This window comes from Callospermophilus lateralis, chromosome X (assembly GCF_048772815.1).
Source record: "Callospermophilus lateralis isolate mCalLat2 chromosome X, mCalLat2.hap1, whole genome shotgun sequence".
Lineage (NCBI taxonomy): Eukaryota > Metazoa > Chordata > Mammalia > Rodentia > Sciuridae > Callospermophilus > Callospermophilus lateralis.
In genome coordinates, this window is record NC_135325.1 from 63,783,186 (window position 1) to 63,802,095 (window position 18,910).

At 32.0% G+C, this 18,910-nt stretch overlaps 1 protein-coding gene across 9 annotated transcripts in view; it reads right to left on the minus strand.

Moving 5' to 3' along the window:
* Positions 1-983: 983 nt before the first annotated feature.
* Rps6ka6 (ribosomal protein S6 kinase A6) overlaps positions 984-18,910 on the minus strand; it is a 101,698-nt gene continuing 83,771 nt past the window's right edge. For all 9 annotated transcript variants that reach the window (XM_077107707.1, XM_077107708.1, XM_077107703.1 and 6 more), the window contains 5 exons: positions 17,776-17,937; positions 14,132-14,208; positions 12,467-12,584; positions 3,617-3,757; positions 984-3,033 (listed from right to left, as the gene is read on the minus strand). In XM_077107707.1, the coding sequence (XP_076963822.1) occupies positions 2,908-3,033; positions 3,617-3,757; positions 12,467-12,584; positions 14,132-14,208; positions 17,776-17,937 (624 nt within the window). In that variant the 3' untranslated portion in view covers positions 984-2,907. The remainder of the gene's footprint in view (positions 3,034-3,616; positions 3,758-12,466; positions 12,585-14,131; positions 14,209-17,775; positions 17,938-18,910) is intronic.

Genomic DNA, 18,910 nt, shown 5'->3' on the forward strand with positions numbered 1-18,910 from the left:
TCCATGAAAGGCCTCTTACTATTAGAATAAAACTATTCAATATATATGAATAAGTGTCCATGGGCAGTACTATTTTAACATATTGTTTCAATGGGGGAGATATTATAAACACCAAATATCTTTTATTAAGTTTGTGGGTTGCCTAACATGAAATCATTTTGAGCTAACCAGAAGAGCCAACAAAAATGTTTTATTATATCTGGTAACCAATGAAAATAAACTACAAATAACATGGTTTAGGTATTCCTGAATCTAAGAAAAACAGGCTCAAATTTTATCTTCATAGAAGAACGGAAACTACTGTTTTACCCACAAAAATCAGTCAACAGTGCTACATTTCTAATTTTCTTGCAAATGGTTTCCTGAGTGTATTCATGGTAATATGTGCCTTAGAATGAAAGACTGTTAATCTACAGAGCAAATTTGGTATTTTCCTTTAAGAAAAATAATAAATAAGTTCAATATTTCCTCCCTTTCAGAAAAAAAACCTCAAACTATTATATCATTAAATATTATAAATAACCATTAATTAGAAAGAAAAACAATGTAAAATAATTCATGAATCTATTAGAAACCACAGTATCATTTTGCTGGTCAAGCATTTATAGAAGTCTCATTAAAAATGTTCCATTAAAATCTAAATTTATGGTTAGAGTTATAGCCAAAAAGTAGATAATTAGGCATCCCTAGCTGGGCACCTCCTACAAAATGAGGGTAGATTTTAACTTTCCTTTATAATAAAGTTGTCCTTACTACTATAGTTCTTAGGTTTGCATGTTTATATATTCCAGCAGAAAACTGTCTTACAATTATTGGGTATATCCACTTGTATCTTTCAGACTTTCAGTCCTCACTGGGTGATGAGGAATAATAATGATCACTGCTTATTTCTTATAGTGTTCCTTTCATGATGGAATTGTGTGGCATGATCTTTTTGAACATGTTAACTGAAAATTGACCATCTACTTTTAAAAACCATTGAATATAAAAAGCTGGAAGTTTATTTTCTGATCATTTTTCAATTTAACTTCCCTTAATTTTATTACATGAAAAGTATATATGGATATAATATTTGTGCTGAAAAGTTTAGCACTGAAATTATACCTCTGAGTTTGATGTATCAATTCTGATAAGAATATAGAATATGGCATAACAACACAAACAAGATAATGACAAGAGGAAAATAAATATATGGACACAAACTGTTACATGCAAGCACTTAATGTAATTAAGCAAAATGAAGAATGAAAAAGCCAAATTGGAACATAAATAGCCACAAAATATAGTACCAATTTAACCACTTCTAAGTAATATTTCCATGTAGTATTAGATATTTTTAATGTTTTTTAATTGTTTCAAAAATCACCTCAAAATAAGAACACATACTTTTATATATTACACCCAGAAACAGATTTTTGTGCATGGTATAGATCACTTACATTATAAAGATAAGATGTATAATTGGTTTATTAAATACCAAAGGTACATGTCTTCTAGCCTAAACTGTATACTCAGCAATCAACTGTCTCTGAATTAAGAAAAAAAAATACACAGCAAACAGTATACCTAGCACACACAAGTAGTTCACTTATATTCACTAAACAAAACTATGATATCCTGCAAATTACATTCATGAGTTCTTTCTGTCAGTAGTAGTAGTAGTAGTAGTAGTAGTAGTAATGGTATTTTATTCAACAACACAATTTTTTTTAAATTTCAGTATTTAGAGAAAACAATTCATATTAACACAGTGGTTCTGAATCATAAATTTAATAAGACCAATTTGGCCAGATATCTTTTATAAATATGATTTTTAAATGTGCTCAACCTTTTTGTAGATGATTAATATTATTCCTATTTAAAATGTTAGTTTTTCTTCTCAAAGCATAACTATTATGTAGGACTGTCTAAAGTTACTGAAATACATTATACTATACAATATGTGCTAAGAGCACAAGTCCACTACAGTACAACTTCAACTATATAATCATAGGATTCAAGGTAGATTGGTACGCTACACTGTAGCTCAAAGCACATAGAAATCAGAAAAATAACAGTGTAGTTCATTTATAAAGGGGATAGATGATGACTAAATCCAATTAGTGAACTTGAAAGTCTGGTTACATAACACCAAGATAGTGTTAACACCATGTACTTTATTATCAAAGGACTAACTATGACCTATTTGGAAGATTATAACACCAGTATAAAGTCTTTTGATATTTTTTCATTTGTACAACAATTCTGTTAGTTGTAAATTGTTAGAAACCTTATGAAAACCTTTCCTAGATGAGGCCACTTATGGATAAATATTTAGGTCTGTCTCACACATTACTGGTGATTTAATTCTTCCATAAAAACTTTGGCACCAATTATATCATATATTAGGATAAATGATCTCACTCTGGCACCAAACTACTATGACAATAATTTAGTAGCCATAAATGAATGGAGTCCTTTGGTTATGCACAACAAACTTCCATACATTTGCTTTTCTTTGTAGAAAAAAAAAAGCCTATCCTTCAAGATCAGATGTTAAAAAAATACTGATGTTGCTTGGCATTACACTAAAAGCATGATTTCTAAACCATTATTATTTGAATCCACTAAAACTAAGAATAATTTTACTTGAAAAGAATTTTAGACATGTATGTGCAGAGAAGTTTTTAAGACCTGTGGATTACAATTATTTCCTGATACAAACACTTGGACATGACTACAAACAACATAGTATGAATATTGTGGACCTGTTTTTTTTTTTTTTTAACTTCACTCCCCTTAAAAAAAGGGTCTAAACAGAATATTCAAGTAATATAGCAGAAAACAACGCTATTGATATAAGATTAGGCAAAAAGCCACAAGTTTAATTTTCTCTTCATCCTGTTTAGCTGAGGAACACTGCAAATCTTACAAGCCAGTTGATGTTCGCTTTTTCATGCTCCGTCGCTGAGCTAAGCTTGAAGCAGCTACAGGCTCTAGGACTGGTTGAAAAGTCTTGTGAGTCAGGGCAGAATATGTGGCAACAACTTCTCCCTAGAATAGAGTAATAATCTCAGATTAAATAAATGAATGAATGAATGAATGAATGAATGAATACAAACTTCCCCATTATATTTTTCTAGAGCAAAATTTTGCCCCAGGAAAATAACTGAGTATATTCTATTCACTGATTCTGCCTTGGTGAATTAATAACTGATTAATTGTATATTTTTCATTTAAATGAGCATTCTTCTAATGCAAAATTGTTAAGACACTAAAATGCAATAGCTAGACTCAATGTCTATGAAGATAGAAACTGGAACAAATGGTTATAATATAGGAATTAATAGCAATCTTGTTTCTATATGAAACGTGACCATTTAGATCACTCCTAGATCAAGTGTCTCTTATAAGTAAGGCAATCAGTAATTAAGACTTTTTAAAAAAATTTTCATCAGAAAGCCAGTAGCAAAGAAAAGTTAAGAAGAGTACATGGTTGCTATTATTAAAAAGAATTTAAAAACTCTAAAAAATAAAGATATATTAAGAAATTAATTACCTATAATTAGTGAATATCATACAATGGCTTCATTAGATAATAAGTTTTAGAAGGCACATAAAACTATGTTTATTTTACCTTAACAATGTGTGATGAATCATTTCTATTTGGCTGATCATTCGGCAGCTGATCCCTGTGGGTTATCCATGAGTGCTTTAATACTTGTTCAGTAGTGTACCTCTGATGAGGGTCCATATGAAGCATATGGGAAAGCAAATCCTAAAAGAAAATGAAAAATATATATGGAAAATCTTGGGATAAGCTACATGATCAAGGGGAGAAAGGAGCTACTGAACTTGGCTGGTAAGCTGGGCCCTATGGTACAAGAGTATGTGTATTTAGACACAAAATAGAAGGGGCAGTCCAATGTAGTTAATTCGCTCATTAACTAGGGGCTTACTGCACAACATACTAAAGAAAGCAAAATATAAATCCAGTGTTAGCAATTAGATGCTATCATAGCATTGTTTTACATCAGAGTAATTATAAATATGCTTATGTGAACTGTCATAATAAAATACTGTGAACTTAATATACCCTCATAGTAAAATAAAATTTTAAAAAAATAGTTGTAGATGGACACAATACCTTTATTTTGTTTACTTGTTTTTTTTTTTTAATGTGGTGCTGAGGATCACAAGCACTTTACCACTGAGACACAACCCCAGCCCAAAATGAAATATTAAATATTCTAAATTATGTAACAGTTTAAATAAAATATCCTTAAAATATTTTATAAAAAGAGGTAGTAAACTCCTTAACAAGCATTTTCTACTAAAGAAAACCATCATTTGTGAATGAACCTTTCATGAATAGCAAAAGCAGAAACTAAAGGCTCTAAGTAGTAATACCAGATTATAATTGGCTGGAACTGTTTAAGGGACTAGGACAACCAAACAAGACAATCTACTAAGAAAACAACAGATGTGAATAAATAAATAAATATGTAGAATATTAAAAAGATATCAGGCACATACTAACCACCTGATAAATGATGGCTATTATTATGATTCATTAAAACAACCAGCATCAAGCTGTTTCATAGTGGGGTAGGGAGGGGGAGCATGGGAGGAATAGACAAACTCTAGATAGGGCAGAGGGGTGGGAGGGACAGGGAGGGGGCATGGGGTTAGAAATGATGGTGGAATATGATGGACATTATTATCCAAAGTACATGTATGAAGACAAGAATTGGGTGAATACAATTTGTATACAACCAGAGATATGAAAAGTTGTGCTCTATATATGTAATGTGAATTATAATACATTCCATTGTCATATATAACAAATCAGAATAAAAAACTAAAATAAAATTTAAAAAAATAAGTTGCCATGACAGAGCAGCAAGGGTTATATTTAAAGCATAAAACGGACCACTGTTAAAATGTCACAATAAACTTTGCTAAAAGCTTCCAGCAAAAAAGATAATCATTTCAATAAATCACATCTAAATTGAGATAATAAATTAAAAATAGAACCACTATATATTCTAATATTCCCACTACTGGTAGGTATCCAAAGGAAATGAATTCAGTATATCAAAGAGATAACTGCATTCCAATGTTCATTGCAGCACTATTCAAAACAGCCAAGAAATGGAAACAACCTGTCTATACAATAATGGATGGATAAAAAAAATGAGTACATATACACAATAGAACCCTATTCAGCTATGAAAAAGAATAAAATCCTGTAATTTGTTAAAAACTGGGTAGAGCCAGAATCATTATATTAAGTGAAGTAAATGATTCACAGAACAACAAGTGCCTTATGATCTCACTCGTGATATGTGGAATCTAGAAAAGTCAATCTCATAGAAGTCCAGAGATAAAACGGTGGTTATAATAAAAGGCCAAGGAGAACAGATGAAAGGGAGAAATGGGTGAAGGTTTATCAATGGGTGCTAAGTTACAGTTATATAGGAGCTAGTTCTTGTGTTACTGCATAGTAGGATGACTATAGATAACAATAAGGTACTGTATTTTTCAAAAGGCTAAAAGAAAGGATTTTGAAAATTTTCAACACAAAAAAATTATAAATGTTGAAGAAGAAAGATACGTTTATCCTGATTTAAATGGATGTATAGATGTATTGAAATATTACTTAGCATTTTGCTAATATGTAAAATCTTTAAATTTTCATGTATCAGTTAAAAATCTGACATGGGCTGGGCATGATGGTGCACGCCTGTAATCTCAGAGACTCAGGAGGCAGAAACAGGAGGATCTGGAGATCAGAGCCAGCCTCAGCAAAGGTGAGGAACTAAGCAACTCACTGAGACCCTGTCTCTACATAAAACAAAACAGGGCTGGGGATGTGGCTCAGTAGTTGAGTGTCCCTGAGTACAATCCCCAGTACGCAACAAAATAAAAAATTATATCTGACATTAAGATTTTTAACTGATATATGAAATCTACTGCTATGTAAAATACAATGCAGCAAAAAGGATAGAATTTCAATAGTCCAAGGACTTCTGCTTCTGGCCAAAATGGAATATCATGAAATACCATATGCTGGATTTACCCATCACCTACAATTCCAGAAAACAACAAACAAATCTTATGAAACAAAATAGATCAGATGATAGTCAATGAAGGTGAGTGATCCCTAAGAGATGAGAAACAAATCAGATAAGCATTATGTTTACCCCAACTTGAAAATATTTTTTGATTGGTGTGCAGTAAGGAAACCTAGTCAGAGCCTGTAAGTTTGAGTTGAGGAGACAGAACTGAGAATTAAGAGAGACTATGGCAAACTGAGTTAGCAAGACAGGATATGAGAGAAGTAAATGTAGCAGAGAAAGAGAGAATTATGGAGTTCTGGAGAGGATATTCCTCAAGTATTCAGATTGCTACAATAAACATTTGTTTGAAGAAACAACTGAAGAACTATCTCAAAGGATTGGAGTAAAATTGAACAAAAGCAATTTTGTACAAGTACAATGTATCAATTTAAAAAATTATTTTAAACTCTGGAAAAATATTTAGAGAAAAAATTGATATACATTATGCTCATTTAGTTCATGCATCTTGCAAAAATAATGCAATTTCTTTTTTGAACATAATTTATTTGTATGCTTTATAAAAATAGAAAATAAAAATGCTATTGGGGGAGGGAAGAACACATATAGGGTTAGGGAACATGGTTTTCAAAAACAAAGGCAAATATTACCAGGGATAAAGAAGGCCATTTCATAATGATAGAGGGGACAATTAATCAAGAGGACAAACTTAGTTTTATTGGTGCTTTATAATTATACATAATAGTGGGATTTATGGTTACATATTCTTACATGCACATAATATAATTTGGTCAACTGCATTTGCCTACCCTTCCCTGTCCTCCTATCTGTTTTCCCATCTATCTTCATGAGAGAGATGAGAGGAAGAAAACTTATAAATATTTATTAATGTAAAAATAGAGCTTTAAAATTTACATGAAGCAAAAAAAAAAACATTAAAAGTACAGAGACAAATAGACAAACCCATAATTATAGATGAAAAAGTAAACATAACTATGGAGTCTGTAGGTATGAACAGAAAAGTAAAGAAATATGAGAAACTTTATAACAATATATCCAACACTGAGTAAATTCCTTGAATGTCAATGCCCACTCAAAAAGAAACAGATAATCTAAATAGCCATACCTGTTTGAGAAAATGAATGTGAAGCTAAAGACTTAACAACAAGAAAAACTTTAGTCCCAGATTGATTCAGTGGTGACTTATAAAAAACATTTAAGAGTAAGTAATTCCAGTTCTAAATAAGTGTTCCAGAAATTTAAATAGAAGGAAATACTTCCAATCTCATATAATGAGACCAATATTACCCTGATAACAATATCAGACAGATATTACAAGAAACAACAGATCAATATCATGAATATAGATATTAAAACTGTAAATAAAATCAGTAAACAAAATTCAGCTATATATAAGGTCTAACTCATGATCAAGTTTATCCTGGGAAGGAAACGAGGTTTTTTTAACATTTGAAAAGCAACATAATTCAAATGTATGCCAATGTAATCAAAAGAAAATCCATGAGATTACCTCAATAGACACAGAAAGACTTTGATGAAATCTAACAACCATTTCTAATAAAATTTTCTTTAAACCATGAATGAACAGGAAAAAACTTATTCCACTTAAGTAAAAGTACCTATGTAGAATGTACAGCTAACACTATCCTTAATGGTAAAAAATGAATGCTTTCTCTAAGATCAGGAATAAAAGAAGAATGCCCTCACTCTCCACTTTTACACCACCCTGGAAGTTCTAGCCATTCACATAAAGAAAATATATCCATATTGTAAAGAAACAAAAGTACCTTTATCAGAAATAATGTCATCTATATAGAAAAAATGATGCTACAAATATGCCACAATGATGTTCACTATTTTGTATAATTAATACATGCTAATAGTATAAATAAAGAGAAAACTGATACAATCTATATAAAAGTTACTACAATAAATGATATTAGCAAGGCTGCAATACACAAGATCAATATACAAAAAAAAAAAAACCTGTAGGTTATCTTTCCCTCTGGAGATAGCTTATATTCTCCCTTAAATGTGTTCTCCTTGCTTAGCCTCCAAAGTTTCTTACTACATAAATGTACCAGTATTCTCCCTTGATGTATATTTCCTACTTTACCCCACTAAATGTATTTCCCCTGAGACAGTTCACATTCTCTCTTGAATGTATTTCTGCTTTTTAAAATAAATGTCGCAAAAAGTGTATCATATAATGATGAAATCAAGGAATTAGCATACTATCACCTTAAATTTTCAAAACTTCTTTAGTAAATATTCAAAATACTCTTTTCCAGGCATTTTAAGAGGTGTGATGCATCATTTTTAACCATATGTGTGAGTAATAAATTTTAGAGGTCTGTGAAGAATGTCTGGCATTGTAGTTTTCTTAATTTTTCTTTCACTGATGTATAGCACCTCAGATAGAGCACTAATCTCTAGGATATATACAAAACTGAAAAACACTAACACCAAAAATCAAATAATCCAATCAATAAATGGGCTAAGGAACTGAACAGACACTTCACAGAAGATGAACTACAATTTATCAAAAAACATATAAAAAATATTCATCATACCTAGTTATTACAAAAATGCAAATCAAAACTAAGTTTTCATCTCACTCCAGTCAGAATGGCAATATCAAGTATACAAGCAAAATAAGTGTTGGTGAGGATGTGGGGAAAAAAGTACACTCATATATTGCTGGTAGGACTGCAAACTGGTGCAACCACTCTGAAAAGCAGTATGAAGATTCCTCAGAAAACTTGGAATGGAATCAGGATTTGACCTAGTTATCCCACTCTTCATTTTATACCCAAAGAACTTAAAATCAGCATACTACATGGTGCAACCACATCAATGTTTATAGCAGCTCAGTTCACAATAGCTTAACTATGGAACCAACCTACGTGTCCTTTAATAGATGAATGGATCAAGAAACTACGGTATATATACACAATGGAATCTTACTCAGCCTTAAAGAAGAACAAAATTGTGGCATTTTCTGGTAAATAGATGGAACTGGAGAATAAATGCTTAGTGAAATAAGTCAATCCCCAAAAGCCAAAGGCCAAATGTTTTCTCTGACAAGCAGATGCTGATCCATAATGGAGGTGAGGGAAAAGGGACTTTGGATTGTGCAGAGGGGAGTGAAGGCAGGGGAGAGGATGTGGGAATGGGAAGGACAGTGGAATGAGATGGACATTATTACTCTATATACATGTATGATTACATTACCGGTGTAACTCTGCATCATGTTCAGCCACAGGAAAAAGTTGTGCTCCATTTGTGTATAATGTATCAAAATGAATTCTACTATTATGTATAAGTAATTAGAACAAATTTAAAAATAAAAATAAATAAACTTAGGGAAGAAAAACAACATGGTTTTATTTACATATATACACACATACACACATGATTACACTACTTATAAATAAATAAATATAAATTATATATATAAATTATTTATAAATATATAAATTAAATTATGTGTGTGTGTGTGTGTGTGTGTGTGTGTGTGTGTGTGTATGGGACAGGGTCTCCCTAAGGTGCTTAGGGTCTCACTACATTCTACACTGCTGAGGCTGGCTTTGAACTTGTGATCATCCTGCTTCAACCTTCCAAATTGCTGGGATTGCAGGTGTGAACCACCATACCCAGCCTCATATGGTACTTTCTTGTAAAGAAACTGAAATTGTCCACACATCTGTAGCACAGTTGGCTGCTTAGTCCATACTGCATTTGCTCCAAGGGAGTGTGTATGATCTTGTCCTCATTGCCATGTTGACATAGCAATTGTCGGCCTGGAGGGAGATGAACTGATGACGTCCCTTCCCTAAAACCACTTTGTGGGTCCTCATCTCACATACACAGGCTCACTCCAAAGACTGATCTGGAGAACATGAAGCACTTTGATCACATACAGTACGTTCATGGATGTTAAAATATAAACTGTGTTTTGGGTATACCATAGAGAGAAAGTAGATCCTCAATAAAAGTGGAAGATACAGCCATCCCAAAAGATGCATTAATCTCAATATGGAAATATAGGTGACATGAGAAAAATAAAGCAATAAGACTGAAAAAAGATCAAGAATGAGAACAGGATATCCATTCTTCCAATTCTTGTGTTATAAAGTACTAGAAATTTTAGCCAGAGCAATTAGGCAAGAAAGAAAAATTAGATACAAATAAGAAAGGAGGAAGTAAAATTATCCATGTTTGCCAATGATATGATTCTAAGAAAACCATAAGGTCTCCACCAAAAGACTCTTAGAACTACATTTTGTAAAGCAGCAGGATACAAAATAAAAATAAAAAATCAGTAACATTTCTATATAAGCAATAATGAACTCACGTGGAAAGATATCAGAAAAGCAATCTCATTCACAATAGCCCCCCCAAATGAAATAAAATATCCAGGAATAAACCTAAGGATGTGAAAGACCTCCACATTGAAAATTATTTAACTCTGAATAAAGAAAATGAAGAAGACATTAGAAGCAGAAAGATATCCCATGTTCATATTTAAGAGAATTAATATTATTAAATTGGCCATATCACCCAAAGTGATCTACAGATTCAATGCAATCCCCATCAAAATATCAATATCAGTCTTCACAGAACTAAAAATAATCCTACAATTTATATGGAATTGAAAAACATCCTGAATTTCCAAAGCAATCCTAATCAAAAAGGGCAATATTGGAGGTTTCACAACACCTGATTTCAAAACACACTACAGAGCCATACTAACAGAAACAGCATGGTATTGGCATTAAAAATCAAACAAACAAACAAACAAAAACAAGCACACAGAGCAATGAACTTGAATTAAAGACCCAGAAATAAATCCACACATCTAAAACTCACTGATTCTGGACAATGTGCCACAAACATAAATTGAAGAAGACAGCCTTTTCAAGAAATGATTCTGGGAAAAATGGATATCGATATGTAGCAGATTAAAACTAGATCCATACCTCTACTCTGTATAAAAATAAATGTAAAAGGGTAACAGACCTAAATGAAAGATTTAAAACTTGAAACTACTGGATAAAAACAGGCAGTACACTTCAAGATACTGGCACAGAAAATTATTTCCTAGATAGTACTACAAAAGCCCAGCATATAAATCAAGAATTGACAAATGGAATTACATAAAATTATAAAGCATCTGCACAGCAAAAGAGAGAGTGAAGGGAAATCCCACAAAGGAGAGAAAAATCTTTGCCAGCTGTTCACCTGACAGAGGATTAATATCTGGAACAGGTAAACTCAAAGCTATCAACAGAAACACAAATAATTCAATCAGTAAATAGGTCAATGATCTGAACAGATCTTTTCACACACATACAAAAAGCACAAATGGCCAATATATACATGAAAAAAATGCTTATGCTCAACATCTTTAGCCATCAGGGAAATGCAGTTCAAAATGCACTGACATTCCATTTCTCTCCAATCAGAATGGCTATAAGTAATGAATATATAAATAAACAAATAAATACTGGTTATGATATGGAGAAAAAGGAATCTTTATTCACCTTGGAGGGAAAGTAAATCAGTAAAGCCATTATACAAAACACTATGGAGGGCTGGGGATGTGGCTCAAGCGGTAGCGCGCTCGCCTGGCATGCGTGCAGCCCGGGTTCGATCCTCAGCACCACATACAAAGATGTTGTGTCCACCGAAAACTAAAAAATAAATATTAAAAAATTCTCTCTCTCTCTCACTCTTTAAAAAAAAAAACACTATGGAATTTTCTTAAAAACTAAAAATACAATTACCATGTGATTCAGCTATACTACTCCCAAGTATATATCCAAAGAAAATAAAGTCAGCATACAAAAGAGTTATGTACATGTCCACATTTATTATGACATTATTCACAATAGCCAAGATATGGAATCATTCTAGGTACCCATCAACAAATGACTGAATATAAAAATGTGATATACGTACATAATGAAGTATTATTTAGCCCTAAAAACACTGAACTCATGTGAAGAAAGATGAATGGAACTGGAAGATGTCATGTTAAATGAAATACATCAGACTCTGAAAGACAAATATTACATATTTTCTCTCAAATGTGGAAGCTAGAGGAAGGAAAAAAGATGATATGAAAATAGAAGAAGGACATTAGTGAATGGGAAGGGGCCCATGCAAAAGGGAGTGAAAAGGGAGGGGGAAAGAATGTAGAAAGTAGGGTGGACCTGATTGAGGTATGTACATGCATATACAGAAGTGTCACAATGACACCCATTAATTGATACAATATGTTAATAATAAAGAAAAACATGACATGTCAGATACTCTGCAAATAAACATTAGGATAAAACTTTTTAGCAAATGTAACAAAATAATACATTTTTAATTTATACCTTTGCTCCATCTGAAATATTATCCCAGTTTCCACCACTCAAAGAGAACTTGCCATTGCCTATACGAAGCAGTATCTCTTCAGGAGTATCATTGGGGCCATTAGCAAATGGAGTGTAGCTATTGATAAAATAATTTCAATAGACATAAAAGTCAAGCATGCATAATAATTATAATGAAGGACATGAATATATAATTATATGTAAATATTTATTATAGAAAATTACAATCATCTAATTCTTTCAATGTTAATATCAATTGTATACTTCAAATAATGAATTCTAATCCTAATAAAGTATTTAATAAAATTAAGAATCTTGCCTATATCATTTTTTCCTTTTGTCTTTGGTCCATTAATCAATGTAAAAGAAAATAAGAGTGGCTTTCTAGTAAAGTTAGTTTTAGAACCAGACCACAATAAAACATACATTTTGTATTCTCTTAGGTTAAGTAAGTAAACAAATATATTTACTCTGAGGGAAACATTATTGATGTATATTTAAAATGTTTTTATTGTGTAAGCTGAATTTTTCATTAATATTTTACTTTTATCAACATTATTAGTGGAATAGGTCCATAATACTTTTAATGACTGTATATAAAAAAGGTTAAATATTTATATCAATATAATTAAAATCTGGAGGCATTAAAATTATTATGTAGATCAAATTACTCATGGATGGGAAGATAAAAAATGTCAAGTTAAAGTTGTTTTTAAAAATTAATCAGAATGAAAAAGTTAATCATATTTGTGCCATTTTAACAGGTGGAACTGAAATGCTATTCAAATTTGGGACTTGGAAATCTGATCCATAGTTACAAATGCGTGGACTGTACTGTCTGAATTACCTCATATAACAATTAAATTAAGATAATGATAAATACACATATAAACCATAATTTCTCGTTTAGTCATGATGTAAATATTTGAAAGCAGCAAGTTTCAAATAGCATCCTATGGTTTAAAAACCAATAATGTTGACTGCATTTGATATGAAAATGTTAGCTACCTTTAATTTGAGCATTTGTTGTAGTTTATAACTGAATATTCTGCATAAACTTGTAAGATATAAAAGTTATATGAAATTCAATGACATATGCAATGTCTATGCCAACTGAAATTTCAAAGCAATTGTTTTATATTTTTATGTAAAATTTGCATGTTTTTGTACCACTTAAAATATTAAACATTAGGACTGGGGTTGTGCCTCAGTGGTAGAGCTCTTGCCTAGCATGTGAGAGGCACTGGGTTTGATTCTCAGCACTGCGTATAAATAAATGAATAAAATAAAGTATAATTTTATCAAACTTATATTGCCAGGAAAACTAGAATTCAAGTACCTAAAAAATGAACATCAATAAGTTCAATGGGCAAGTTCCTATTGAAATACAATTATCTTATGATCAGGTAAAAACATTAAAAAGTAATATGTTCAATGTAAACAATTAAAATATAATGTATACTTTATTCTTAAAATTTTTATTTCACTTAAAATCCCTTTTCTAATTACTATAACTCAACAGTACCTCATATACAGTATGGTGTGGTTTTAATCTTTTGAAATGTTAGGAAGATTTTTCTTCAGGTTATTTTTTTCTATTCTCTTTGTAAGATAAAGATATATGGGTGACATTTAAACAATAACATGAGTATATCAGTTTCTTACCCAGCCAACATTGTGTAAAAAAGGACTCCTAAACTCCAAATATCACAAGCAGCATCATATCCCTGCTGCATAAGAACCTAAGAAAGAAATATTCATTATGTGGTTTTACTTAGTATAAACTCAATTTTCCCATCCAAAACAAAGTTGTTTTGCTTATAGTCCCACAAACGCTTACAACATTGAAGTGTAAATCAGTTTATATACTTAATATTGTAAGTAGTCTTCTGCAATTAGCAAGCAGTGAAAAAAAAATGGCATTATAGATTACTTTAGTAACACGGGCCATACCAAAAACAACCTTGACTTTAATGAGCTTTCACCCCTCCACACAGGACCTGAGATATACAGACACCTAAATTTAAGACTGATACGTACAGAGAGTTTATATTATAAGAGTACTAAGACTTTTAATTCTGACGCTGACTCTATGTCAAAGGTATTATTATTCCAATTTTGAAGATGAGGAAAGAGACAGATGTTAGTCAACTTGTCCAGCATCACAAAGCTAGGCAATAGTTGAGCAGGCATTCTTACTCTAGAATATGTGCTTTTAATATCTATCATAACTGCCTCTTTAGTACACGAGATATGGTAGGATAATATTTTTTTCTTACATATGATGGATAAATGTATATTTTATATACAAGGCTGATGTATTGAGATCAGCAGTGTATTTCTAGACTATAAATACACATTTGATATATGTTGAATAGCTTTTTTAATTTTGCATACAATAATTTACAAAACGTTTTTGCTCACTGGGACAGTATTAACAAAAATCAAATAATATCTTAATATTCATGTGGGATTTCTCTATGAAGTTAATAGTTTGTTAGAAAAATAAAGATATGAAATGAAGCCTTTTGTATTTTTTTAGAAAATAAGCCTACTGCTAAAGCCTCTAGACACAGAAACATTATTGATGCATTAACCCTGAGGACTACATCAACACTAGAATGGACTTTTCACCTACAAAAGGCTAAAACTATTAATGTTTGGTTTTACCAAATGGCAGGCATGAATAATGAGTATGTTACTGATTTAAAATGAGATATAATGAATTTTCTTATTCAAAGAATACATGTGCAATAGTGAGAAGCTAAAGAAGGTATCCCAAATTATTAAAACACATATACACAGAGGGACAGAGATAGGGAGGGAGAGGGGAGAAGAAAAAGAGAGAGATCTATTTGCCTTAAGTAAATAATAGAAGTAGAGAATACAGTGGCCTTAATAAATACCACTATAGATAAACTACTCATATCAGAGTAAACTTAAGTTGGTATGCTCTAGTAAAACATCAACCTTTACTGCTAGCTCTTTTTCTTTTCTCATCACCTCTTATAGTTGTGAGAATCCCATATTTTCTCTGGTTGCCTTAGGAAGCTTTGAAAGCTTCCCTGATTATCCATTGCATAGCCACACTTGAGGGCCATTGTTTAAGCTGGGTAGGTGAGGGTTAAACAACAAGTCAGCTATTGGTATTTCATATTTCTATATCCTTGCCAGATTCTGTGGCATGTACCTGTAGTGCCATCTACCCAGGAGGCTGAGGCAGGATGACTGCTTGAGCCCAGAAGTCTGAGGCTAGTCTGGGCACTACAGTGATTCTTTTTCTCAAACAAAACAAAACAACCCATACTTTTATAATCTTCCTAGTTATGAGAGTGTGCAGGAGGTATAACCCTGCTTAAATAGGGCTGACCATGAAAACCTGATACTTAAAACACATACTGTATGGGTAAAGAAGCAGCAATTCACTTTTGTTCTAGATCTAGTCTCAAATGTCCTACAATAGTGAGAACATGCAGTTACAAAAGAAACATGGTAGGGAGATGTGATGAATAAAAATACAGTACAGAGGCTTTGTCACACATGTTTTTACTTGCATTAAATTAAATACAGAGGAGAAGGAAATCACAATTCAAGTAGTCACTGCCATAACTTTATCTGAAATTTGGCTTCTTAAGTTAGCAAAAAGTAAAATATACAGATATTGTCACTCCCTTTGCTCTAAAGTTTAAATTAATTCACATTTGGATCAAAACATATGCCAGAGCCAGTGCAAAGCAGGGTAACTTCAATATTACTTTATCAGAAGCTGCAGACACAACATTCCTCAGATCTGTCATAAGCTCCATTCAATCATGAACATTTAGACCTCAGTAGGCATTAAATACAAATTTAATAATATGACATCATAATTTTTCCTTCATAAAGTAATAAAAAAATTGGAGATATATTAACTTTGGGGACACAGTTATGTAGTAAAGCACATCTATGAAGTAAACCTTAAGAGGTTGATTGAAGTGATGCATATCCTAAATGGTGAATGAATGTTCTCTCCCTATAATAAGGCTAAAGCTATAAAAATAAGTTGTTCTCTTAGTAAACCAGGACTCCATACGAACTATGATGAAATAATCTCAAATCATAAAAGGCCCATAAAATAGTCTCATGCTTGTTTTTAATATCAATATCTTAAAACAAAGGCTGGTCTGTGGCTCAGCAGTAGAGCACTTGTCTAGCAGAGACCTGGGTTCAATCCTAGTGTAAATAAATAATATCTTAAAAAAGATTCATAAAATTTTAAAATGAGAACTTTTCATTATCAGAAAGTTATATTTCTATATTTCTAGTTTGATTATTAGAAACATATTTTTCCAATAGCTACTTTAAATATATATTACATTAATATATAATACTAGCTTAAAAGGGCTGCCATTTATAAAAATAAAATCATAAAATATGCCTATGAGATATTACTTCATCTTTAAATTATTTTCTGATTTTTCCTGATTTGAAAATTCAAATTTTCAAACCTGAAGTGGTATTTTGATTTATATTAAACATACAATGATTTATACCAATTATCAATATCCATATATGTAAGAACAATTCCTAATTTACAAACAAACTGATACAGAAACTTTTGTAGCCAATGCCATTTCTAACTCATTTTTTACCAAACTTAATTTCACTGCTAAGGGAGGTGCTAGTATCATAGTCTCTATCCCATGGTTGGAATAGTTAGAGCTTCCTATATATGAAATTTGCTCCTCTACTAAGCCAGTCTGACCTCTTCTATTTCTTCCCCCTGATTTCTACATGTAAATGCATTTACCACTGTAAAATAAACAATACCCTGTTTATAAACATTCCTGTGAGGTTATTTTCTCTGGCAGTTAGAAGATCCTAAAGAAAATCGGGGATACCACTGACCTTATATATTATACATAATGCTAACTGATATAAATAATTGCATGTTCAGCACAAACTGATTTTGTTGCTAAGCCATTGCTAGGTTTTGAAAAATCATTTAAGTACTTTGAGCCTCAATCTCCTCATTTAGAATATGTAATATGTTGAGGCTGTGGCCTGTCTTTACCCTGTCTCCCAGTTCTAAAAATGGTACGATTCTAAAACTAGTATACAGCCTGACAGAACAGTCTGATTATGATATTCAGATTGGTTTAAGATGCTCATTATTAGTCTGAATATTTACCTTAGGTATTACTGCAATTCACTAATTGAAAGAGTTTATAGCTGGGAAGGACAAGATAACTCAGCTTTTACCTGCCTGCCTTAACATATACATGGCATTGTTATGTTAATGAAAGGTGAACACAGAAGTATTTAAATACCTCAGGTGCTACAAAGTTTGCAGTGTAGCAGGGAGTTAAGAGAAGTCCATTTTCTCCTCGAAGCTGTTTTGCAAACCCAAAATCACAGATCCTAATTGAATCTGCATTCGCTGATTCATCCATGTATAAAATATTACTAGGTTTAAGGTCACGATGAACAACCTTGAAAATAAAGGAAAAGAAGCATTACATTTATATAGCTAGCTAAATATTTGCCAAACAAAACATTTCAATGTTTCCCAGAAAAGAAACTCCTAATTATTACATATTGAAAATGAGTATTTCTCTGATATATGGTCTAAAGTATACACAGAAAATTATCTCTATCAGATATACACTCTGGTTTCCACTCAAGCCACCAGTGTTGTTAACCTTTTCCAATTTCAACTCTCAGTTCCACTTTTGGATATTATGGACTAAGACCTTACCAAACGTACCCCTACACACAGTAAACAACTTAAAAGCTGGATATAATATAAAAACTCAACTATATGAAGGTGCTGTGTGAATACAAGTAGAAAGAATCTGGTAAAAAAACAAATATTTGGTGCAAAGAAGAAATATAGTGATCTACATGAGTAGGTTCCGGTAACTGTGACTTTTAGCCCAGGGTTGTGTGCAATCCCTACAATACACAGTGGTGATAAAGACATGTATGGAAATTCCTGCAGTATTTCAGGCTTGAAGAAAAAGAAAATAGATTTTGGGGAACTATTAATGCTGACTCAGGAAATACTATATATAAGTGAAAGCCTGAACAGACTCCTGAATCAAAAATTTCTAAAACAGTCAGGCATGGTGGCACATGCCTATAATCCCAGCAGCTCGGGCTGAGACAGAAGGATCAAAGACAGCCTCAGCAAAAATGAGGCACTAAGCAACCAGTGAGACCCTGTCTCTAAATAAAGTACAAGTAGGGCTAGGGATGTAGCTCAGTGGTGGAGTGCCCCTGAGTTTAATCCCTGGTAAACCACTCCCAAAAGTATAGAAGATGGTTAAAGTAGTTCCTATAAAGACAAAAGATAGGAAGAGACCAGAGCTGCTGCCTTCCAAATAGGAATTTTTAGTTCAAGAGCAACAGAGAAAATTACCAACATAAACAAAGAAAATAACTAGTAACTAGAGAAAAATAAAA